At 42.0% G+C, this 24,827-nt stretch overlaps 1 protein-coding gene across 1 annotated transcript in view; it reads right to left on the bottom strand.

The window, feature by feature from the left end:
- CTNND2 (catenin delta 2) overlaps positions 1 to 24,827 on the bottom strand; it is a 489,283-nt gene that overhangs the window by 45,059 nt on the left and 419,397 nt on the right. Inside the window, exons 15-17 of the mRNA XM_044442939.1 lie at positions 24,106 to 24,256; positions 2,738 to 2,945; positions 902 to 986 (exon numbers count right to left, since the gene is read on the bottom strand). Of these exons, the coding sequence (XP_044298874.1) occupies positions 902 to 986; positions 2,738 to 2,945; positions 24,106 to 24,256 (444 nt within the window). The remainder of the gene's footprint in view (positions 1 to 901; positions 987 to 2,737; positions 2,946 to 24,105; positions 24,257 to 24,827) is intronic.

The following is a 24,827-nucleotide window of genomic DNA, read 5'->3' as shown; positions in this document are numbered from 1 at the left end:
CATAGATCTATTTAGAGGTGAGCAAGCTTGTTCTTACTCACCTCTGACTGAACTAGAAACAAACATTATTATTAAAAATAAGCAGAAATAATTTGCTTCATTTTCTGAGCCATTCTGAGGCTCTAAAAATAGTCTATTGGCTAAGTAATGGAAACCGTTCTCTATTGTTTTGCTAGATGGCAGCTTTTCAGAACTGCCCCCAGGAAAAGGGTGGGGAGCAAAAGATCTTCCCAGGGAGACCTACTTCCAAATGACTTTCTGTAAAAGAGCCAGAAAATGAAAAAGAGAATAAGGGCTAAAGCTGCTGAGAACTACTAAATCTCACAATGGTTCCTCACAAGACAGTCTTGATGCTTCTGACTGAATTGCATGGAAAACACAGCCTTTGCCAACTGCTATGTACCTTATGCTTTAGGAGCTTGTTTCCAAGAAAAATGATAGATCTAAAGCAGGGTGACATAAAGGGATAGCTTTAAAGTTGCATGTGATACCCAAATCACAGCATACCCAAATATATTTCTGGTCATCTCCGTACTCAGTGGTTGCATGGGCTCCATAATAATTAATGGCTCCTTGCTTTCACTTTGCATGTGACTTTTCTGTGTTTAAAACATTTCTACAGTTATTATGAATGATAAAACTCAAATCAGAACCTTTGGCTTAAAATATACTTTTTGTAATTTATCTCTGTGTACAAGAACCAGGTTTTTGTTCTTGTCAAAGCAAAGCATCTGTTTGCTACCAAAATGTCTTGTCCCACATCCCCCAAGAAATCATGTTCAGAGAGAGAGAGAGAGGGAGAGAGAGAAGAAACTGATTCATTTCTAATGTTAATTCTAAAACTCCTTCCCATCCCCAAGAGATGCTGATTTTAAGAATGAAAAAAGCAAACAGATCTTACCTTCTTGTAGAGACTCCTCAGGTCTCTGTACTGCCACATGCTATTTAAGACCTGAGATGCTGCCTTCACTACTTTTGGTGAGTGCCTGTTTGGAAAGAAAGACACTTGTGAGTAGCGAAACACTCAAGGAAACTGTTTGATACTCAGTAGTCCATTTGTTCAGCAGCTGGTTTATTTATGAGCACGATCATGTTGGAGTTTGCCTCAACTTCTCTGCGTCGATTAAGAGTTGGAGAGGGGTAAAAGGACGAGTAGTTACAGTGTGCCGACCAAGAGGTGGCAGAGGATACAGGCGTACCCCATGGTGATTCGGGAAGGGAAAGAATAAGAAGAAAGAACAGTGTGAAAAAAAGAATAAGAAAGAAATGCTTCTGCAAGGTGAAGCTCCAGTAATACGCCACCGGCAGCAATGGGGTTATGCTTGCTTGGAATGTGCCTGCTACTACTTCTGGACTGGGGTTTTGCAGAAGTGTGAGTATCCTGCAAACAATTTGTTTTCATTGATGTGATGATCTTCAGGAAATGCTGGGATAAGAGCGCACAGCATCTCATCTCACATTATTGTTCTAATTTGGACTTAATTATATTGTGATTGCTGTTTGGAGTCCCATGAAACAAGCATTGGCTGCTGCAAGCCGAAGTAAGCAACAGGTTGCATCCAAGCTAGTATGGGCAGGTGTCTGTCTCTCCCCCTTTCTCGCCACTGCAACTCCCTCTGCCAAGAGGGCTTTTCGGAGTATGCAGGAGACTGCAATGCAGGTCAGGAAAGTATCTTCATGAGCAAGTGCTTATTTAGGAACAAATTCATGGTCAGAAGAGGAAGCTGGAGACTTTCGGATCATAGCGAAAATCTTCTTTGAAAATATGAACCTTGAACAACATTTAGAAAAATGTCCATCCTATAAAATTACAAAGTTTACAGTTTGCAAAATTACAAAGTTCTAGTTTTAAGTATTAGTGTCTCAAAGTAAAATGAGAAAAAAATCTTCGCAACTTCAAGCTTTTCTATTCCATGTTATTATCTTGTAGGTTATCATTCTAAGACTGTAGTATGCACAGTCCATTTTGAACATGTTGTCTGTCTCCTTTTGTAACTCTGATATTAAATTTATTTAAATAAGTGGTATATAACTATTGCAAATAAATAAGTCTGTTTTATTGTACGCACTACCATCTCATGCTTTCAATAACCACTTAGTTCCAGATAGTGTGTTTGTGTATGTTTTCATTTGCAGCTTATAGCCATCCTGCTTCCATTAAGAAATGTATTATTGTCTCTAAATCAGCCCAAATGATAATGTGTTTTAAGTAGCATCATAAAGCCAATATCTAGTGGAAACACATAATCCATTATTTCTTGTATTTACATCAACATTAATATCCAGTACAGCATCATCCAATAAATATGAAACAACTTTCCTCTGATATTACCCAGGCTAAAATTATTTGGAAAGGCAGAAATTCTGCTTATGCTGGGAGGTGGGGTTTAGATTTGATTTTTAAATGGATTTATAACATGAGTGTTTCTTAGTATCCAATACACATTACAGCAGCTAATAAAAATACTTACTTGAAGAAATCTGCCCTTATACCAGCAAGTATAATTACTAGTTATTGCTTTTCATAGTTAAATCATACACTATCCTTGATGCTTCAGATGACAGTATTGACCAGAACTGTCAGACACCTTGATGTTAGATGATCTGCCCACCCCACTACCTTTCCCCAACATGTCAAGCTTACTAACACATGATAAACTACTATGCTCCAGGAAATCATTACAGTAGACAAGCATTAATTAAATTAGAGCTAATAGGCACGCTCCGCAAAACATACTTGTCTCCTTTACTCTTGGAAATGCCAACAAGCTTCTCGATTCCTCCTGCGTCTCGTAAGGCCTTGGCATTCTCCATATTTTTTGTTATGACTTCGTGTAAGGTGCAACAAACGGCAGTGACGGTATCGTCGGACATGGTCTTGCTCGCTGAACTGTTGTTGTTACCTCCCGGAAGCCGGTGAACCAGGTCTCGCATGGCATACTTGCCTTTGGGAAGGAAAACATGAAGGGAGGAGGCACATATTATAAGCAAAAAGCAGAGAAAATGGAAGGCATAGGAAAGAAAGCAACATCATCCAGTGACACGTTAGCGTGAATGCAAGGTGACCACTATTTCTGCATGGTGATTTTGTAAAAGCCTTAGTCCCGGTATTTATCAGTCAGAGTTTCAGCCATCCTTCCCAAGTCTGGTACCCTCCAGATGCTTTGAACTTCAGGTCCCATCGGCCCCAGCCAACTTGGCCAGTGATCAGGCATCCTGTAGTCCAAAACATCTGCAGTGCACCCAGTTGAGGGAAGCTGTTGTAGCATTTGCAATGCCCCATTCAGGTACTTTATCTTGCCGATATATCATGCCTGAAGGAAGGGCGGTTGTACTTTTCTCATATAAATGCAACCGATATAAGGCTACATGAACCCTGCTGAACTGATACGATATTGAGATGTACTGTTAAAACATGCAAAAAGCACAGATACTACGGTTGTATCCCATGTCCATCCTACTTAGAATAGTACAAGTGAAATGAATGGAACTTAATTTTGTAACAACTAGCACTCCATCCATTACAATGGTCCATCTAAGTATTGGGCCTAAGTCATTCCCCTCTGCGGATGGCTCTTTGGCTTAAAAGATGTGTTTGTTGCCGGAACTGGGAGGGAACCCCCTACAGTCTTGTGTCCTCTCTTGTGGGGTGCTGAAGGGCCTCAGGGGCAGGGAAGAGTCATTTCAGCAAAAATTGCTGCCCAGCATGACCTGGTCATCGGATGAAAATCTCCTTGGATCAAAAACCCAAGCGGGTATCCACCAACTGGATATAGTCCACTTAAAAATTCCGTGAAGTTGAGGGGAGTTGTGGATCATGCAGCCTCATGACAAATAATATCCTCATGGCCATAATATGTGGCATATTTGGCCAAGCCAAGAATGTGCTATCCATGGAAAAGCAGCATTCCCTACCTAGGAAATGGAGAACACCTAGTGCTGGGAAAAGTGAAGACTGATTTTACTCCAGACATTTCTAAGTTACTATTTTCTATTGCAAATTGCCATTCAAACATATCGCCAAGAGGAAACACTGCCTGAAGAACATGAAGAATGTATCTGAAGTTGCCTGCAACATTCTGGCTGATGATACGTTGGATATTGCCATTACTTTTAGTATACAGATCGTCCGATCATCTGCTAAACTCCCTTTTAAGAAAAATTATTAAGAAAAGTAAGAGATGGTTTTACAATTTAAAATGTTAAAACCTAACAAAAGATACAAAACTCCAAACATGAAACAAGGTAGAATTCTGCAAGGCCTCTCAGTCTTTTGAAAAGAGGAGGTTTTGAGATGGGCCTCTCTTCTCTTGCTTATCCTTTAAAGCATCCACATGGTTAAGTAGCCCTTAGAAAGGGAAGGGGGGGACCCCATTGCTGGGATTTCTTCTTGTTGTTGTTAGTCGTGAAGTCGTGTCCGACCCATCGCGACCCCATGGACAACATTCTTCCAGACCTTCCTGTCCTCCACCATCCCCCAGAGTCCACTTAAGCTCATGCCGACTGCTTCAGTGATGGGATTTCTTAGTACTGCTATTTCTAGCATTTTAGTAAGAAAAAAAAAACTACCTATACTTTTAAAGGCTATGGCTGAATTTGGCTCTGGTTCTGGCACCCAATTTGCCAGTCCAAGTGGAAATATGCTTCCATGTCCCTTTGAAGATCCATCCCGCTAATTCAGTGGGCTTGAATGAGAACTGCAATGAAAGTTTGCACGTGCAGACACATGGACATCCTCAATCTTATGAGCTGTATGTACAAGTAGACGTTTCATTCCACCTATGTCTCTCACTGGACTGGGAAAAACAGAGAAACAGAATCCATCTTGGAACATTCCAAAGAAATATCAGGGTTTTTCTTTTTTTTTCATTTGATCAGTATGAAACAACCAAAATACAGATGTTCCATTATATATATTTAAGAATGAAGTCACCAACATTTTAAAGGAATGCTAATTACATGGAGTTGTATGGGTGGGGTTCATAGTTAATGCATGGTTTTTCTGTACATAGTGTTTGCCTGGCAGATGATCGAGCAAGCCATGACTTGTTTTCTCAAGCCTCAGGTCAATTATTTCCCTCTTCCGCCCCAGTATTCCATGTGTTTCTGAGGTGAATATATTGCTGGCATGCAAAGCAGCTAGGGGTTTTGATCACTCTTTCCTACTACCTCTGTAGCCCGAAGAAAAGAAAACCATGGCAGTGATGACAACCCATGGCTTAAACAACCCAGAGTTCACAACCCATTAACAAACCATTTTTTTTCTTTCTGGGGTTTTCATGCTTAACGAACCACAGTTACTTAGCATGTCATAACAACTCAAAATTCAACAATCCATGTGTTAAAAATCCGTGGCAATCACCTGTTTCACAATGGGCACAAACCAGGCCACTGCAGCTACCCAGTAAGGGGACTGGCCTTGAAAACAGCCAGATGGGAGAGGGACATCTCTTGGACCTGGGTGAGCCCGCACAGGATGCTGGTACCAAGTATACAATCTGCACTGGCAACTCTGACCATCACTGGCTGGACAGGTGTAACGTGGGACCCAGGCATCTCTTTCATACTTTCTTCCCAAAATAGTCTGTTTTTGCTGTAAAAGTCAATAGTGCTGACCATCACTTTGGTCACTGATGAAGGGGTACTTGTGCTTTGTATAAATCAAAGCCATTGTCAATTTTTAAGTAAACAGTTGAACATATCTACCTTTATCTACAAACAAATTTGTATTTTCAGTAACTTGTCCTGGTGATGGAATACATTTTTAAAGGATTTGCATAATTTGATTAAATTTAAGTCTCTGTGACCTTCAGGAGAGCTTCTTTATCTGCCTAAGTTTATTGGAAAAGAATGGAAAAATTAGAAATGTAACTTCAGGGTAGCATTCACAGGAAAGGATGTGATTGTAGAGATGGGATTTTCTGATAATACAAAATGAAGTTATCCAACACCACAATGATCTCATTTTATTTCTAGGGGGTCGCAATCCCTCTTGTACTCTCTCAGTTCTTGTCTCTTGAGGTATTAAAATCTGTGGCACCTTTTAGAAAGAGGCAAGCAAAAAATAATTGTGTTTCCGGATTAGAATCTATAGTATTTTTTTGAGCAGAGGCCTCTCCCATTGTTGGCAAGAGGGCTTTCCCCCCTAGACTAAAGCTCTGAAAAGCATGAACAAGGTGACATTGACTTACAGTTGCCATTCAGATAAAACAGATTAAAGAAGAGATATACTTTCCTGGCAAATAGAAAAAGTTGACTTTTTTGAAGAACAAATTATGGTCAAAGCAGAAAAGAAATTACCTTGCTATTTCTTCGTGCTAAACTATGATGGAGCCAGTTCAAAGTTATTTCAAATGCTCGGTATTTCAACAAGTTAATTTGTCAATGTTTCATATATGTGCCATTTTATTCTGTACTGCTGCTACTCTGAATAATAGCAATTGCTATTGCTGTTATAAGGGGTTTTTTAAATGTGTGTGCATGTTTAATGTTTGTCTAACTCTTATTTGTTTTTCGGTGCCAGGCAAAGACCTTTTTATTCAAATGTTATTTTAACTGTTAATATTATTTATTCATTTTATTCTTAGGCCAGGGCGACTTAATTTATATTGTTAATTTATGGTTGTGAGCCGCCCTGAGGCTTCGGCGAATGGGGCGGCATAGAAGTCTCCTCAATAAATAAATAAATAAATAAATAAATAAATAAATAAATAATAAATAAATAAATAAATAACAGTATCTCATGTTCGACTCATCTTTGCTCCCAACATGTTTTCTGTCAATCAGCACACAATATCTCATATTCAGTAAACAGAACTAAGCATGCAATCCATGCCAATTTAATGTGCGGTATAAATATATCAAATGTTTTTCCCAATAGCTACAAAAAGCATTTGAACTGAAAAATGTGCTTTACCACGTAATATACTGTAGTTATATGCTACATTCCAATGCATTCAAAGCTTAATGTAGAAATTACTCTATTGGCATAGTTGTAAGAATGTAAAGACAATAGCATAGACTTCTGTATATCAAAAATAAGTATTTTTAAGGAAACATTTTAAAGAAAAAAAACCCAATTGTGTCTAAAGAACACAGTGTTCCTAGGATATATACCCAAAGAGAGCTGATATATCGTATGGCAACAGTTTAATTTTTCCTTGCCGAACTAACGGTAGCTTCCTACAGCTTCAAGCACTCTCTATACTGCTCGTCAGTTCCACTTCAAGTTGAGAAGAATCCCTAGCAAAACCATGAGTCGAACACTCTGCTTCTGGACAGATGTGGTTCTGAGGGCACCAGCTGGGGAACATGAGTAGGAGGGTGTTATTGTCCTGCTTGTAGGATCCCACAGGCAACTCGTGAGGTGTTTCTCTGTCTGAACATGCCTAGGATTGTACCTTAAGTCATCTTTTTGATTTTGGTATAGGTGCTGCATAAAAACCTCTCAGGGAAAAGCTTTGGGGAGGCCAGCTTGGAGCAGAGAAGGATTCGCACTCCTCATGTGTGTGCCTTTTCTGTTGCTAAAGCCAGGACATCTCTGCATGAGATTATGTGCATACATGTGAAATCTATATTCTAAAGTAATTTTTCCCCAGGTGGAAAAGTTAGTATTTCCTGAAGCTTTTAGATTTAAAAATGTAAGAGCATAAGAAAAGTCCTGCTGGATCATACCAAGGCCCATCTAGCCCAGCACTCCATACACATGGTGGAAAACCAGTTGTCCAAACATGTCAAAGACTTGAAAAGAAAAGTTCCCAACCTCGAAATAGGCACGGGACATCCTCAGATCTATCTCTTCTCTACCTCCAAGTTTCAGAGCAATGCACTGAGCCATTTTTGAGTGACCCCATTCCATTCCACTATTTCTGGTTGTCACGGCAGAGGCTTTCTCTGCGGTGGCGCCCCACCTATGGAATGCGCTCTCCAGAGAGGTCCACCTGGTGCCGTCATCATTTGCTTTTCGGCGCCAGGCGAAGACCTTTTTATTTAAAACTCATTTTAATTGTTACATTATTTGTATTTATAGGATTTTAAATTTTTAGCCGAGATGCACCGGAGGTTTTTAAATAATTTTTTTATTGTTATTGTTATTTATTTATGTATTTTGTTTCTGTCGTGAGCCGCCCTGAGGCTTCTTTGCGATGGGGGTGGCATACAAATGTTTTAAACAAACAAACAAATAAACAAACTCACCCTTCACATAGGCCTGAAATGGTGGAGTCCCGTGAATGAGTTGTATCAACACCCCTTACTGTCTTAAATACTTCAGTTAAGGAGCAGTGCAGAAGAGAGTGCGAGACTGAGAATACGGGAAGGTTTGGGTGATGGACATGGAGAAGAGTCTCCATTTCTCTTATCTTGTCTATCAGTTTTCTCATCTAAACCTTGGCCATAGTACCAGTGGCATAAATTCTATTCACGCTCTAAAACTTAACATTAGCTTGCAGGCTGATTCTATCTGCAGAATGCTTCCTCGTTCTGGATAGCTTAGGTCAGGAGAACAGTGATAGTTCAAGGTCTGGTTGGAAATGTTTTTCATGAGGGCTTCTCTTTTCATTATTGCTAATCATAATGTAGGCAAGCCACATGAAAACCTTGCAATCTGAGAGTCCTGAAATGTCAGTGCAGCAAAACAATTGTTTAAATGCACAATAATTTCCAGCTAGTTTCTTCCTCATTCTCGTTTGGCTGTTACGAACCCACAGAAACACACAGCTGAAAAACTTATTATCATCTCTGGTGACATTTAACTTTTCCATTATAGGCATTATCTGTATTATGGCAACTAATGGGGGCCATGAACAAGGACGGCAGACCCACTGTGTCAGACGTGCACTGAAAAGATAGCTCACCCCAACCCCAGAGTTAACACCATGACAATCAATAGGTGGGAAGAAAAGGTACTGCGAAATGATAACATTCGGTATCATAATCAGTGATCTGGAGATGCTAAATACCAAGCCAGTGATGAATGTTTTCTACACACCAGGGCAGAGGGGATTCCTGCTGTGCACTGAAAAATCCGAAGGCTGTTGAGCCCGCAGAGCTGGTGAGCTGGTGCATGAGAACACCAGGGAGAAATCACAGATGTGGCTGAGTTGTAAACTGCTGCAGATGCTCCTGGCACAAGCCCAACGGACCAGTAAGAGGTCAGAGACTGTGGAAAGGGCAGGTGGTGTTGCAGAACAAAAGGAAGAGTTTGGAAATGGATTCAAAGAGGTGCAAAAGCAATTTTTTTAGCAGCATTTCAATTGGATGTGTGTGGAAGAATCATCCTAGTTCAGAACTTGGTGCCCTAAGTTGGTGGGTCAGACCTCTAACGCAGAATAGTAGAGCTGGAAGGGGCCAGAAGGTGATTGGGTCAGTGCAGAACATCCGGTTAAACCATACCTCTTGGACGGCTGTCTAGTTGCATCTTGATTGCCTCTACTGTGGGAGAGCCCATGGCCTCCCGAGGTCGTTGGTTCCACTGTTGTACTGCTGTAGCAGTCAGGACATTTTTCCTGATATCGACCTGCAATCTGGTTTCCTGTAATTTGAGCCTGTTCTGTGTCCTGCACTCTGGGATGATCAAGCAGAGATCCTGGCCTTCTTCTTTATGACAGCTTTTCAAGTGCTTGAAGAGTGCTATCATCGTCCTCCTCTTCTGAAGGCTAAACATGCCCAGGTCTTTCAAACTCTCCTCACAGGGCTTTGTTTCCAGTCTCTGGATCATCCTTGTTGCCCTTTTCTGATCTCTTTCCAGCTCAGAGTGCCAGAGCTACACAGTGCATGTGTTTCCCTTGTTACAACTGGTGCACAGACTACCAGTCCACTTCCTATGGCTTATGAAGCCCCCTACTGTGGTTTTGGTCCAGGTTATTTGAAAGATTGCATTCTCTCAGATGAGTCTGCCCATGTTTTTAGACCCCCATGAAGGTCTAGCTCTCAGTCTCACTTTTCAGAGGCACATTTGGAAGGAGCACAAGAGAGGGACTTTCTGATGGATGTTCTCAGGTTCTGGAACTCCCTGCCAAGTGAGGCCAACTTGGCTCCATCTATCTATCCTTCTATAAGCAGCCCAAGGCAATTTTAATAGGGCTTCTGGCTTTTGAGCTAGCTTGCTCGCTGAATTAGGTTTTAATAATGGGTGTTCTTTCCTTCTGTCTGTCTCTCCGTCCGTCTGTTCTTCCTTCCTTCCTTCTTTTTGTGTTGTTGCTGTTTTTCAGAATTCTCGAACATATTTGCTTTTATGCTTTAATTGGCTGTAATCATGATTCTGCATTTTATCTGTATTTTAACATTGAGAACTGCCTTAAACACTCTTTTAAACACTAGCAGAAAGTGTCTTCTAAATGTAAGAAAGAAAGACATTTCCAGAGAAACAATGCTATATTTATCCTGCTTTTGTGTAGAGTCCACATGGCCTTGTTCCATATCTTGACCTTGGATGCGTGTTAAACAGAGGAATGAATGCTGGTATATCAACAACCTGGCTTTGCTTTGCAGTGCCTTCTTAAGGAATTTCCCTTTTTGCTCTGGTTCAGAACCCCTGACTTAGGATGTGGCATGGAGGAAGTGAGAGAATACAACTATATTCACAAATGAAATGTCCATTTTTAGCAAACAACTACTCTAACAAATGCTATAAAAATAGGCTGACACTCTTTAAGCATGGCCATAGCCCCAACTCTAAACTCTAATTATCTTTAGACCCAGAAATAAAAGTTTTCTGTTACAAGTGCTTGGATCCTTGGCCACAAAATGCTTTGGCCACAAAATGCCTGTTCAGCATGCCATTTGGGTCAAATCAGAGCATTTCAAAATATGGCAGTGTGTGCTTGCACAAGTCCTATCGATTATTGTTTCCCCCTGACCGACTACTACATTTTCATAAAAATAAATGAAGGACACAAGGAGTACAATTGCACAGAAAAGCTTTAATCTGCACTAGCTTCTGTGAAAATGCTTCTTGTTACCTTGCGACCTTCTCAGCAGCCCATTTCAGTCAGTCCATGCCTTCTTCTAGCTGAAGGAGTATGTGCTGAACTAGCTGAATGCTGGCTGCTGGATGCCACATACGGCATCTTTATGGAGTGACATCTTGCATCTTGGCACTTGCGAATGCTCCAAAATCATTCTTTTGGTAGAATGGGGGGGGGGGGGGGGGACAATGGGAAGCCCACTGGCTCCATGTTGAACATGGCAGAGATGGGACTGTGGAACCTTCATAGCTGCAGCAGACGGGCAGCTCAAATGAAATGACAATACAGCTGCCATCTTCTGAAAGTGGCGCAAGAAGAGACCTTCCTCCTGGAAGACCCACGTCATGATTAAGGAGAGCTGCAAAACCATCTCTGTAGCATTATCTGGGAATTAGATAAAAAGCAAAGTGGGATTGGCGGAACACCTAAAATGTTCACTGCTCTTCACCCTATTTAACAGGGGAAAGGGGTAATTTTTTACTGAATGTACAGGAAAAGAATGAAACTGCTTACAGAATAAGCAGAACCCCTATGGAATTCGCCCTCACGCGGAGGAATAAAGGATGCTTCAGCCTTAAATAGGCCATGTTTCTAGAAGACACACGATACCCTCCAAATCAAACCAATGTGGAGGTGACACACAGGTGGCTGGGCAAGCCTTGCATCAAAAAGTTACTCGTATTGTTAGCAAAAGGCCTTGTTTTGAAATGCTGGAACAACTGCAGTAGTTGGGATGGGTCTACTCTCAGGGCAACTCATTCTTACCCTTGTGTTCACGTCACAATTTTTTACTCAAGAGCTGAGCATTCGATCTTGGTTCTTCTGGAGTGAATCAAACTACTCACCGTTTTCTGATTTTACACATTAGAAAAGCAGCCTATCTTATCCAGCAAACCAGTAAATCAGTTCTGTGACATGATTAAGAATTCAAAGGCTATCGATCATTATCTTCTCTCAACAATGCAACCTTTATTAAGCAATTTTCATGGAGGAAACGAAGGAAGTAGTAACTGATAGCTTTGCTAATTAGATTAATAAAATGTTTACATTTCCAGACACATTTTTCTCTTGGAAACAAGGCTCAAGAAGGTTAGAAACTCCCACTTGTGTATGGATATCAAGTGCAAATCCAACCACGTTTTGTTCCTTAATTCTATCCCCACTTTTTCACTTCTGTTTTTCACGTGGCTCAACAACATTCCAGTCATCATAACTGGAACATTTTTTGCCTAACGTTACAGCAATAAATACAAACTCCCTCTGTTTAAAAACATACTCTTAGACACACAGAAATTCCTGGTTTACAGAACCATTAACATTAAAAAATGTTCACAATAGAAAAAACTGTATTTTAGATTTGCTACAAACTGACAAAAATGTTAGCTGATAAAAGCCAATCTCAGGGCACTAATTTATTTTAAAGCATTGAAGACTTGAGGGGGGTGGGGATAAGGCTATGCTGTAGTGATCACACATTTCTTAATTAGCTTCAATGGAAATTCTGTTTGGGGCCATTAGCATGATTAATCTGTCTTTGGTGGAAAAACAACTGTGCACGGAGGCCACTCTGCAGTTTTACAGCGCTTGGCTGCCTTACATAAATTAAAATCGATATCGCTTCATGTTGGGCACAGAACGTGCGCTCAGGACTCGACACAACTCTGTTGTCCTGCTGCTCGTCCTCGTGTGAGAACATGCTGAATGTGCCGGCAATGCAAGGGGGCCCTCTTCAGAGAATGGCTGTTCCACGAACACTTCCCACATCCCCACCAACATGCTAACTAAATCTTCTCCATTTCTGCATCACTGAAACAGAAGGTAAGAGCTGACTAGTCTCCTCATTAAGGTTGATAGCCCTACATGAAGGCTCTCCTGAGAAAATAAGACTTTTGACAGGTCTATGCAACAGCGGAGGTGAACATTTTCCTATTAAAGGAAATCGCAACATACAGTGACCACCCTTTTGGAGGGTTTGCTCAATCGAGAGGAGGTTTCTGGAACTCGGACCTGAGCCAGTGATTCTGTGTAGCCTGAGATCTGCCTTTTAAAATATCTAAGAACTCAACAGAGCTGTCATGGATGTAGTCCATACAGGCAGAAGAGTCCCACAGAACTCACTCCCCTCTTCCCGCCCCACCCTACCAATCTGAGCACAGGAGCACAGATTATTTATTTATAGTTATTATTTTATTAAGGGTTTTATATGCTGTCCCAATACTAAAAGTCTCTGGATGCCTTACAAAAACCAAAAAACCAAGCAACCACATACAACAAACAACACACTGCATCTAATAAATGATGATAAAAACAAGGATAAAACCAATTAATTATTAAAATATTGGGAAAATAAAAAGGTCTTTGCCTGACCCCAAAAAGAATAAGGCAATGGTGCCAGGTGTACCTCCCTGGGGAGCGTGTTCCATAGCTGGGGTGCCACCGCTGAGAAGGCCCTTCTCTGAGTAGCGACCCTCCTAATCTCCTTCAAGGAGGGCTCCCGGAGAAGGGCCTCTGCCTCCGATCTCAAGGGGTGGGCCGGCACATAGGGAAGAAGGCGCTCCTTCAGGTATCCAGCACCCAGATGGAGGCATCACTGTGGGGAATGGGAATCACCTCACATATCCTCTGAATTCCAGGGAACTAGAGATCTGTCCGCCTTATTTCTGTTCCAGAAAGGTTGCTAGAAGGCAATTAATACTAGAATTATTAAAAATATGGAAGATTCCACTTTGCTGAGAAAAATTCAGCAGGTGATCTGCAAAGGTAAATCCTTCAGAATTTACCAAGAGTCTAAATTCATAGTATTTTGATGGTGGTGATTCAGTAGATATTTTATCCTCAGACTTTCACAAAGTCCATATTAAATAAATGGCATCAATGGGATAAGAAGACAAGCTTTCTTATGGACTGCAACTGGTTAAAAACAGGAAGCAGATGGTAGAGATCAATGGACAGTTTTCATAATAAATGGATGTGAGCAGTGGATATTCTACTCACGCTGGTCCGGTCCTGTACAACTTATTCATGACTGAACCAGAGTCCGAAGTAAACACTGAGGTAGCTATTCAGGGTAGGGGTGGAGGAGAGAAGCGATTATTGATACTAAATAATTCAGGATGGTAATCAGAGACTGTGAAAAGCTCTAAAACATTCTGCCCAAAGTAGGAATACAGATGGAAATAAAGATTTAATGTAAGTGCCAAGCTTTGTACGTGGACACAATTCAACCGCCGGTTTCATATATATACTGCTGCAGTATGAACAGACTACCCAGAGGCTATGGTGGATACCCGATAATGTTGAGCTCATCTACACAGTGAGAAAAAGTCAAACTCAGGGTTTTGAATAGTTAGGAGACTGAGAACAGGATGGCCTAAATCATAATGCCAGTTGGTGGTGAAGCCATGCTGGGAATCCTCTTTGCACTTCTGGCCACCTCATCTTAGAAAGATTATCGCAGGACTGAAAAAGGTCTTGCAAATGGCACCTGAAATCATTCAGGGTGTTGAAGCACCTTCTCTGTGTAGCAAAACTAACACTTTGGTGGCTTTTGGAAAAAAAGAGGGGGCACAGTGGAGGGTTAAAAGTATGACAAGAATGGAAAAGTTGGAGCAATGACCTGCAATCAAACTGATCCGTAGCAGGTTCAGAACTGGCAAAAACTAGCAATTTACCCAATGCACGGTTGACATATGGAATTTAGTAGGGCCACGGGTGTATTAATGTGTTTGCCAAATAATTTCAGCAAGGTTTTCATGAGCATGTATTTAAAACTCTCTCTCAGAACTCCTGATAGGTAATATCTGGAGCATATTTGCTTATGAGATGACAAACTCTAGTCTATCACAGCAAAGTCAAACAGAAAAGAGAGGAAATGCCTCACTGAGATGTGGAACCAGTCCAACATGAAGCTAATCTCCAATTCTTAATCAATTTTTTCCATTCATTTGAAGTGTGAACTCAAGGTGCCGGTCTTTTTTCCTCCCTCTAATCATTTTTTTCCGTGGCTTTGAAGTTCCTATAAGCTGAGGTTAGCTTATCAGAAGTCCTGGTGAATGAGAGATGCTTTAACAGGGCAAAAAGTGAATAAGAGGAATTTCAATATCCCTAGGAAGTGGCTGAGCTTTTTGGTAAAAGGCAAATATATATTCAGTCCCACAGCAGCAGAAAGCATTTCACCACACTGGATAAAGTACTGAAATCCATCCTTAGAATAATCATCTCAAAAGGCTTTGCTTAAGATGTTCTTTGTGCTCTGGTCTGTTAGTGACTCACAGGAGAGACTGAGGGATCCCCCCACTTGCAAGCTCTGTATAACACAGCATAATAGCCTTAACGCTGGGAGACTTAATACCTGTAGAGGACTTACACATGCCGGCTCAACAACCCACTTCATCCTATTATACTCAAATGGTGCATTTTGCATCAGAGGTCACTCAAAGCAGCTGTTCTTGGCTACCATTTATATAAGGGCTCACAAGGCTTTTGTGTCAATAATGCACATGTTAAACTAGTTCCTCCTGAATAGCACAACCTTAAATATACTAAAGGCTGGTTTCAAACCATTATGGTCGTTCCAAAGCTTGGTCTTATGGAAGAAACAATTGGTGTTGCCACTGCAAACTTGCGGCAAGTACTCATTTGTCCTCATCCACCATGGAAAGAGTTGGACTGAGGACCTGGGAGAGCTGGGTTCTGGCCCCCCACTTGGCCACAGGGTGATTTTGGGCCAGTCACTCACTCCTGCAGGAAAAACAGGTAGAATCTCAGCCATCTCCCTCTGCTCTGCTGCTCCCGTCTTTCCTGCGGCAGTGTGCCTCTGATCATGCACACCTTCCCTGCAAACGGAACTGCGATTGTGGCCATCTCCCTAACAATTGTGTGTGTGTGGGGGAGATGGCTGTGATCTTGGTCGCCACCCAAAGTGGTGTTTGCGACCCAAGTCAAAATTTTTCAGAAATTTTTGTTTGTGACTCGATTTGTTCATGAACCAAGGTGCCCGTGAGCCAAGGTACCACTGTACTTGTAGTACCCCACTGACCTCTGAATGCCATTACCACTTCAAAGTTTCTTCCGATTCCAACATATAAAATACTGCCCTCCAATGTTATCTCAAAAGGAAGAGTAGACAATTTACAGTTTAGCAGGTCCCACGCCCAATCCATGGACCTCTTTAAAAGATACATATGACTGCATTCCTATTAAATCAGGAATCCTGACTTAATAAAGCAAGATGTGAATAGCCAGCAAGGTAATACAAGCCCCCAATTGCTCCACTCATTGAGAAAACTGGTAAGCAAACCAGGAAGAGATAGCATTATATGGTACCCACATCTTCATTTAGGCTCAACTATGTCCAAACAAGCCAGGATTTGTACGATAACAACAAACTCTGGTTTACAATACTGGCTTGCACCCATATCCACAAACATGGGCACTGTATCACATGAAGCTACCCTTCTAGTCTTGAAAATAGAGTGGAACGGCAGGAGTAAATGTACAGCAAGCACCAGTATGTAGCTTGTTTACATTGTGGTTTATTAAGTGAAAATCGGTGGCTTAAAGTGACAAGCAAACATGGCCATTTGAAATAAAACCTTAACAACTGAGAATAAAAACTGTGTTTTTATAACATGAAATACTACGTTCTCTGTTTCTGTCACTTGACAAATGACTTCAAATGCTATCTATTCCAGGAAATGATTCCATAACTGAAATGAATTAAATCCCATCTCCTCCAGTCCCTGATCTGGAATTGATAAGGAGGGCAATGAATCTGCTTCTTTGTTTATCCCTTAACAGAATGACGCTAGGCAAACTAAATTCTTCAGGAGTGATTTACGTGGATTTAACAGTTAAGACAAGTGCTGACTTATTTAATTTCCATATGAAAAATTGCTTTGCCATTTAGTGGTATGCTTCTGCTTCAAGTTGTTATATGCTTTCTGAGGCAGCGATCATTTTGTATTTTCTGTCGCCCAACAGTGATTTTTCTAAAGGGTAAGTTATATTAAGCTTGCTCAGTCACTTGTCTTGAATGAGAAATTCCTAAGTGTTACTTGGCCGCCTCCACTTTGAATACAGAGAAATGAGGGAGGTCAGTAACAACTCAGCCTCTTCAAGACAGATCCCATAAGCATTTCACAATCAGAGCCACCTGGCAGTTCCAAAGGCCAGTTACTGTCTATGGATGCTGACAGCTTTTAAAGCACAACATGTTGCAGAAATGGGCAGCATCCTGGTAGCCTGACACCCCTGAAACAACATCCGTTTAGTCTGAGGAAAATCTCACTGAAATGTGATGGAGAGAATATGCTTAGAGATGCCCAGAGCCATTCTGCTGACGAGTGCTACAGAAACGCAATATATAAAAATAAATTTAGAAATAAGAGTGGTGACTCAGCTCCTTTTCTGGCCGGCTGTGTCCAGATGGTGGTGCTTGGAAATAGTTGCTCTGCCCCATGGGGTTCCACAGGGCTCTATATTATCCCCCATGCTGTTCCAAATCCACGTGAAGCCACTGGGAGAGGTTATCAGAAGGTTGGGCTGCGGTGTCGGCAGTATGCTAACACAATTCAGCTCCACCTCTCATTTACATCCAAACCAGGTGAGGTGGTCTCTGTCCTGCACCTGTATCTGGGCTTGATAATGGACTGGATGAGGGTCAATAAAAGGCTCAATCCAGACAAGACAGAAGTACTGTTAGTAGGCGCTATGTCTGAGAGGTTGGAGGGTCATTACTCTGACCTGGACGGGTTGCACTCGCCCTAAAGGTGCAGCTTGGGGTGTGCAGCTTGGGGCTGCTCCTGGACCCGGGACCGTCTTTGGAAGCTCAGGGAGACTCAGTGACCAGGAGCAACTTCCTTCAGTTGCGATGAATGTACCAACTTCGCCTTTACCTGGAGAGAGTCTTGCTACAGTTACACATGCACAGGTAACATCCGGGTTAGATTACCGTAATGTGGGGCACCTTTGGAGGCAGTCTGGCAAATTCGACTGGTCCAGAATGCATCTGATAACCGGCACCACCTTGCCAGCCCATATTACACAATCGACCCTGCTTGCCAGGTGTAGTCCAGGCTCGCTTCAAAGTGCTTGTTTTGACTCCTAAAACTCTGAACAGAGTTGCCTGGCACCAACATTACTCTTTTTTTTTGGCACCAGGCAAACACATTCCTCTTTTATAGGTGTTTTAATCAATAACAATTTTAGCAGCTAGTTTTATTGTTTATATGAATCGTCCATTTCGGTTGCCTGCCCAGCGGTTTTAGTATTTTATCGTAATGACCTATTTATTGTTGTGATATTAACAATGTTTTTATCGTATTGCATTATTTTTATTGTTTTAATGGTCCCTTAAATATTGTTTAAATATTGTAAGACACCCAGAGACTACACTTGGAGTAGAGGGGTGGCATTAAAATAATGTAAAATATAAAATAAATATATAAATAAATACAACCAGAGTGAGGGGAACCTGCTTGCTTAGTTTACCTTTGATCAAGAGGGAGGTCTGTGGCTCACGCTCACCCTCCAACGCTTTTCCTAGGTCCTTTTGGGCACATACGGATGATCACTGATGAAAAGACAGGAGCGGGGCTGCCCCCTAGGGAGCTGCGCAAAGTCCAGAGGACTTACATCGCACACCCTATTTATTTCGGAATCATTAAAAAGCAATAAAATTGAGAGCTGCTAAGTAAGCCGAGGTCGAGAAGGCTATAAAAAAGTATTTCCTGTATTTAAGGGGACTTGGGCTCGGAAAAGAAATACGAGTTCAAAGTTGAAATGACAGAAGGTTTTGTTGAACAAGATGCAGCCTAGGATCCAAAAGCATGACAGGGAGATACCAAAGCAAAGTGCATTGGTTAGGGGCTTTATGGGGGCATCTACAGCAGTTTCCCATATGTGCCCATGCATCCAAGTAGGTCAGGGGCTCCAGATCAATGGGATTTGACCAATGAAGCTTCATTCACACATGTTAAGCTACCTATCGCCTGCTCTCGGTGCCTACTCCTTCAAAAACAGTTTTCCCATTAAAACACATCCAAGGTTTTGGTGCTTTCTAAAGCAAAAGAGAGAAATAGATGGACTTTAAATAGCAGCAATACAATTAAGTCCTGCATTTATCAAGCGAGTCACAAAGAAAATGCCCTGCAGGCATTTTAATGAGAACATAAACTTATCTAAGTGAAAGAAATGAATAAAAACAATGCAATGCAAGACAAAAAATGCCTGAAAACTCAAACCCTGTCTAGATAGGGGTGCAGGTGTGCCTATACCTGTACCACCTGGAACTGGTAAAAAGCATTCCATGCCTCTATGGCCACCTGAGAAGACTCAGGGAGGACACCCAAGCTATGACTTTACTCCCTCAATGTGGGCTCAGCCCCACCCAGAGTTGCTTGAGCATCTTCCATCCAGTCAGAGGAACCTCTTACTAGCATCACCTCCGTTTTGACCAGATTGCTTCAGTTTGTTAGACCTCATCCAGTCCGTTGTCATAGTCTCTGCTCTGACACATCCACCGCCTCACTGGCTGATGATGAAAAGGAGAAATCGAGCTTCCTGTCAGCAGCGTACTGATGGCAACACACCCCAGAACTTCAGATGTCCCCGCTCATATAGATGTTGAATAGCACTGGGGGCATAACAGATCCCCGAGGACCTGCATGCTGGACAATCCATGGGACTGAACAATATTCCAGAGCACCACTTTCCGGAGATGGCTCTCCAGTGGAACCGCTGCAATGCAGCACCCTGGCCCTTACTCAGAGAGTCACCCCAGAAGGATGCCATGGTCAGTGGAAAGGAAAGCCACTGAGGAGTCACACTCTCTACCTCTCTGCCAGCGTATGTCACCATACAGGGCAACCAATGGTATTTCTGTGTCAAAAACAGTCCTGAACCACACCTGAGATGGATCCAGGGAACCAGTCACTTCCAAGAGGGCCTAGAATTGGTTGGTAACCCCAGGAACCTTCTACTGGCCTAAGGGATTCTTTCTTCAGAAATGGTTTCACTGCCGCCACTTTCAGGTAGCATGAGACACCACTCACCCCCCCCCCCCGAGGTTTTCTCCAGCACTTACAGCAGGCCTCAGGTGGGTCTAAAATGTCCTTAGGGCAGGCATGTAGTAGGGTTGGTCCAAGGAGCCTCCACTGGAAGATTGAATAGAGGCAGCGAGGCGTTTCTTTGCTGCCCTCACTGCCACCAAATATGCCCAACTGCACCCACTGGGAGCTTTCCTTCATCTGCACTCAGACTGGCTCCCATGCAGCCTCCTTGCTCTCTGCTCCAGGGTGTGCCACACAGCCGTGCGAGCTGTACAAGGCAGCAGGAGCCTAGTGACCAGCTGTGCAAGAGGAGAGCAGAACCTACAGAGATGCCTCCCGATTCCTGGAGCTGACTTCTGTAATAGGTTGGCTGACAGAATGCCCTTGGGGACAAGGGCTGGCCTATCAGCCAATACCATCCCTCCAGAGACGTCAGTGATGGACAGCCTACAAGTGCCCTAAGTAAATAAATAATTTTAAAATTACATTTACACCCCATCGTTACTGTTTGTAAAGGAAGGCAAGGTGGTTCCCATGATTCATCTCCTCTCCATTCAATTAAAGTTGAGAGACAGTGGCTAGTCTAAGCCACTCACGAGCTTCATGGCCAAGCTGGGATTAGAACCAAGAGCTCCTGCATCCCAGTTCAACACTCTCACCACTACAGCACACTGGTTTTTCCACACTGATGAGGAATTAGCTGTGTAACGGGCAATATAAGTTCATCCTAGCTGATGACTAGCTTGAAACAAAAACTTTGATTCCACAGAGTGGGTAGGCAGAGAAGGGTTAACTTTTTGTTTACTAAACCTGCAGATCCTTTTGGAGAGGAGCAACTTTATTCCTCTCTTTGCTCAGGGATTTTCTGAGTTGTGCTCTGTTACATGAAGCCTGACAGCAAACACAGTACCAGAAAGATAATAAATACTGACTCGAAATAAACACTGGGCTGCATTGGCGAATATATTCCGAGCTTCCTTCACATAAACATTTATTCCAGTACTAATATTTTCAGGTGTCTACATACATTCGTATTAATTTAACAATCTAAAAATGAAACCCGTTTGCAGGTTTGTAATATCCAAGACAAAAAAGACACTGTTGTCTTCAAATTCATGTTGCACATACAGAAAATTTTATGATCTAGTTACTGAAAAAACAAGCTTAGACACCACAAAGAACGACCTTTGCCTCCCGAGTTTACAATGCCTAGACACTGAAGTTGCTTTACTGTTGGCGGAGTGCAAGAAAACACCAATTATTTTCTACATGTGTCTTCCATCAGTTAGATTGGTTTTGAATTGAAGTAATAAATCCTGAGCAGTTTTTGGGCCTGTTCTAGAGAGTAACATAAAGTCTATGCTAAGCACACTTGTGCTTTTCTTTTTAAAATAACACTTTTTGAAAATGTAAATTATTTCCCCCAATGACTGCAATTTTTATGAACTTTTGTGCATGTCTCATGGGCAGAGGAAGATAAGGCGTCGCTATACTTTCTCCTGCTTGGGATGACACAGGACAATGTCTGCTACCGAAAACCTGTCTCAGGCTCGTGTGTCCAGCGAAGCTCCTTTGTTAGGACTCTCTGTGAAATCGTCTCTGACTTGGGAGTGTTTCAGATCCTCTGGAGACTTCTAGAACAGGGACCACACTCCCGCCATCTGCTCGGAATCATGTTCTTCTTCCACTGACACCCACAGCATCTCCCTCTCTCATAAGAGCTCGGCATTCCACATTTGCTGCCACAACTTTGCTAGCGGCAGCAGCAAGGAATTTAGGAAACCTACCAGTGCTGTAGAAGTGTATGTCCGAAGAGAGACAGGGCTACTTTTTCCACATAAGTGGGGCCTAAGGCAAGCACTTCGTGGAAGCTCTTGGAGGCTACCAGTAGCTGAGTGATACCACAGGCACCTCCTCTCTGGCTCACCTGGCCGGCTTGGCATGGCCTAGTCTAGTTTCCACCTCCTGGTACAATGCCTGCTATGCAAGACACCTGACCTTCACTGTGTGAGCATCACTATGGTCTTCTATCTGTGAATATAACATGAAGTTATAAATGGCAGGTCTCTCATGGAATCAACCATGATTCTCATGGAATCGACCATGATTTATTTGTTTTGTAAGATGCCCCAAGGCTTTTTGCAAATGGAGTGGCATAAAAATGGTCTAAATAAGTAAATAATAAATAAACCCCACAGATTTTATGAAAGAACAGCCAGGGGTTACCGCCCCTTCTTCATTTGCCTTTGTAGATGGAACTTCACATACACGTCCATTACTTCCTAACTAATCACTGGAAGGATTTTCATTGAGGTCTGGTCCAGAGAAACTGCTTATCAAAAGGTACTGTTGTTCCGGGAAGGTAACATTTTAGACTCCGGGTGGAAGAACTGTGTCTTTTCACATCTCCTCCATAAAAAAATGACCAGGAAAATAACAGAGAAGAGCATATGTATTCTTCCTGCTGTCCTGTTTTCCATGATTTCCCACCTGTAGTCCTTGCTGCTTGTGCGGACCAAGATTCAGTTGATTCCACCAAAAAACATTATGTTTTGGAAGAGATGAGGAAATACGAATGCTCATGTACACAATATGGGATGGGTGATTTATGACGGCCTCTTCTTTCAAATGAGCATATCTTCCTCTCCTCAATTTATTTAATGACAAATTGGTTTCAACTCTGGTCTTGTTAAATTAATTTCAAAACGGACTCTTCTATAAACACTTCACAAAGGTAATCTAAATTTTTGAAATAACATTTGAAGATGAATGCCAGGGCATATTATTTAAGAGGCTGTCAACTGTGTGGAGAGCCTCTGGCTAAGCAAATGGAATATTTGTATGTATGTATAAAGAAATAAATGCTGATTTGCCTCTTGATGTAGCCATCAGAGTGTGAGAGTGATAAAGGGATAAGTCACATGTTTACGTTCAAATCCTGAGTAAGACTAGGAAGAGCAGCTTTCAAAAAAAAAACAAACAAAAAAAAAAACACACCAAAGGTATCCTACCAAGAAACGGAAGTCTTTTATGAGGTCTTTTACTCTTTAATATTCTTTTAATTGTATTGGGAATAATTTCTGTATTTATCCACAGGAGAATCAAATTCAGGCAACTGGCAGTTAAAGCAAAGGATGGCAAAAGATCTGCCTTTAAAAGATGAGAGAGTGGAGAATCTGCTCCCAGAAATCAGTTTGTTGATTGCCAACCAAGTGCTTCTTAACATCCAACAATCATTCCTGGAAAGTGAGATCTAAGAGATAGCTTGCATTACTTAGTGAAAATCTATAATTTCATGTTGAAACTGGCCACCAGTGGACAGATGGTGAGGTACCTGCACATGAACTGAAAGAATATTCGTTGGATATAAATGTTGTCTCATGCACAAGGAGTTTCAGGAGCCTTCTAAAATGGATCTATTCTCATTGCTTGAATCTGGTCGGCAAGTACAATATTGATTTTGCACTTCCCACTGACACGAAAATCAGAGGAATGCTAATGTAGACATTATGTGCTGCAGACAGTATGGCCAGAATCCCCAGCTTGCTCTTGTTATGAGGCGCATTGAGAGAAAGTGGATTTCAGGTATTCTCCGTTCCCTCTGCAGGCTTTAAAACCCTCTGGGAAGGGTGGGAACTACTGGGGAATCTTCTGTTTCGTTTCTCTGGTGGAATCCCATTTCCCATTGTGCTTCCCACCCCCTCCGATTATATCCCTGAATCCTCTGCTGTCCCTTCTCAGCTATTATGAAAAGAGGATGAACAAAATCTAAGATCATGTGCATTTAAGATAATCACCAATTTGTGTACACACACACACACACACACACACCACACACAGAGAGGAAGATGTGCCCACAGTCTTAAGTGCTCAAGCTAATGTTCCAATGCTTTTCCTCTTAATTAAAGCTGAACTGAACACAGAAGAAAACAAATTCTGAAACATCTTAATGATGACTAAACACTGAATAGTTATTTCTCACAGGACAGCATTTATATTTTACATATTTCTAAGTTTATTTGTAGCATACTGTGGTGAAGGGAGTTAAATGGCTTTCAAATAAGATATGGGAAGATGTAAGAACTTACCTATTAGTTCTTTATTTCGGACGTCTAAGGCCATGTTCCGTAAAGCTGTTGCAACCGCACATACTACCCGGTCGTTGTCTATTCGAAGGAGTTCCACTAGTATCGGCAGGCCTTTCTCTTTCCGTACAGCAGCGCGGATATATACTGACCACTGTCAAGAAATATTATACAAGGGGGAATGAAAAAGGGGCAAGTGCTGGAAACCAGAACAGCAGGTCGCCATTATGAAGTATGTTATTAAGAAGTAAGGAACACTAACTGTACTTTTTGACTCTGAGATGTGAGAAAAAAGACCTTGTTATACACAACATATGCCACGGGATTAATCATATCCTGCCTATTCCCAGGGATTGGGACTCAAGGTGGCTCAGACAAAGTTCCAGAAAGTTCCAGGCAACAAGACTGACTTGGAGCCATGCCAAATCCTGTTTCTTCCTGCCTCAATCTAACAGCCATCAGGTGTTAGCAGCTTCCCCTGAAAGTCTCAAGAGAGGAAGCCTGTTTTCTCTTCGCCAGTTATACGTGCACAAGGTGGGGAACTGGATATGAGGCCGCAGAGAGCTGAGGAGAAAGGAGCATCGAGACCAGCTCTCAAGCAATCGCTGTGAGGAAGAAATAAAGCCATAAGGAAACCAGGGAAAGTATGTGTGTGGCGTCGGAAGCAGCTTGGGAAGGTGGAGCCTGGGGGCAAAGGAGAGGCCATCTCTTTATTTCTTCCTCAC

Source organism: Varanus komodoensis, unplaced genomic scaffold (assembly GCF_004798865.1).
Source record: "Varanus komodoensis strain SLA01 unplaced genomic scaffold, ASM479886v1 scaffold40, whole genome shotgun sequence".
Classification (NCBI taxonomy): Eukaryota; Metazoa; Chordata; class Lepidosauria; order Squamata; family Varanidae; genus Varanus; species Varanus komodoensis.
This window is presented reverse-complemented; position numbering and strand designations above follow the sequence as displayed.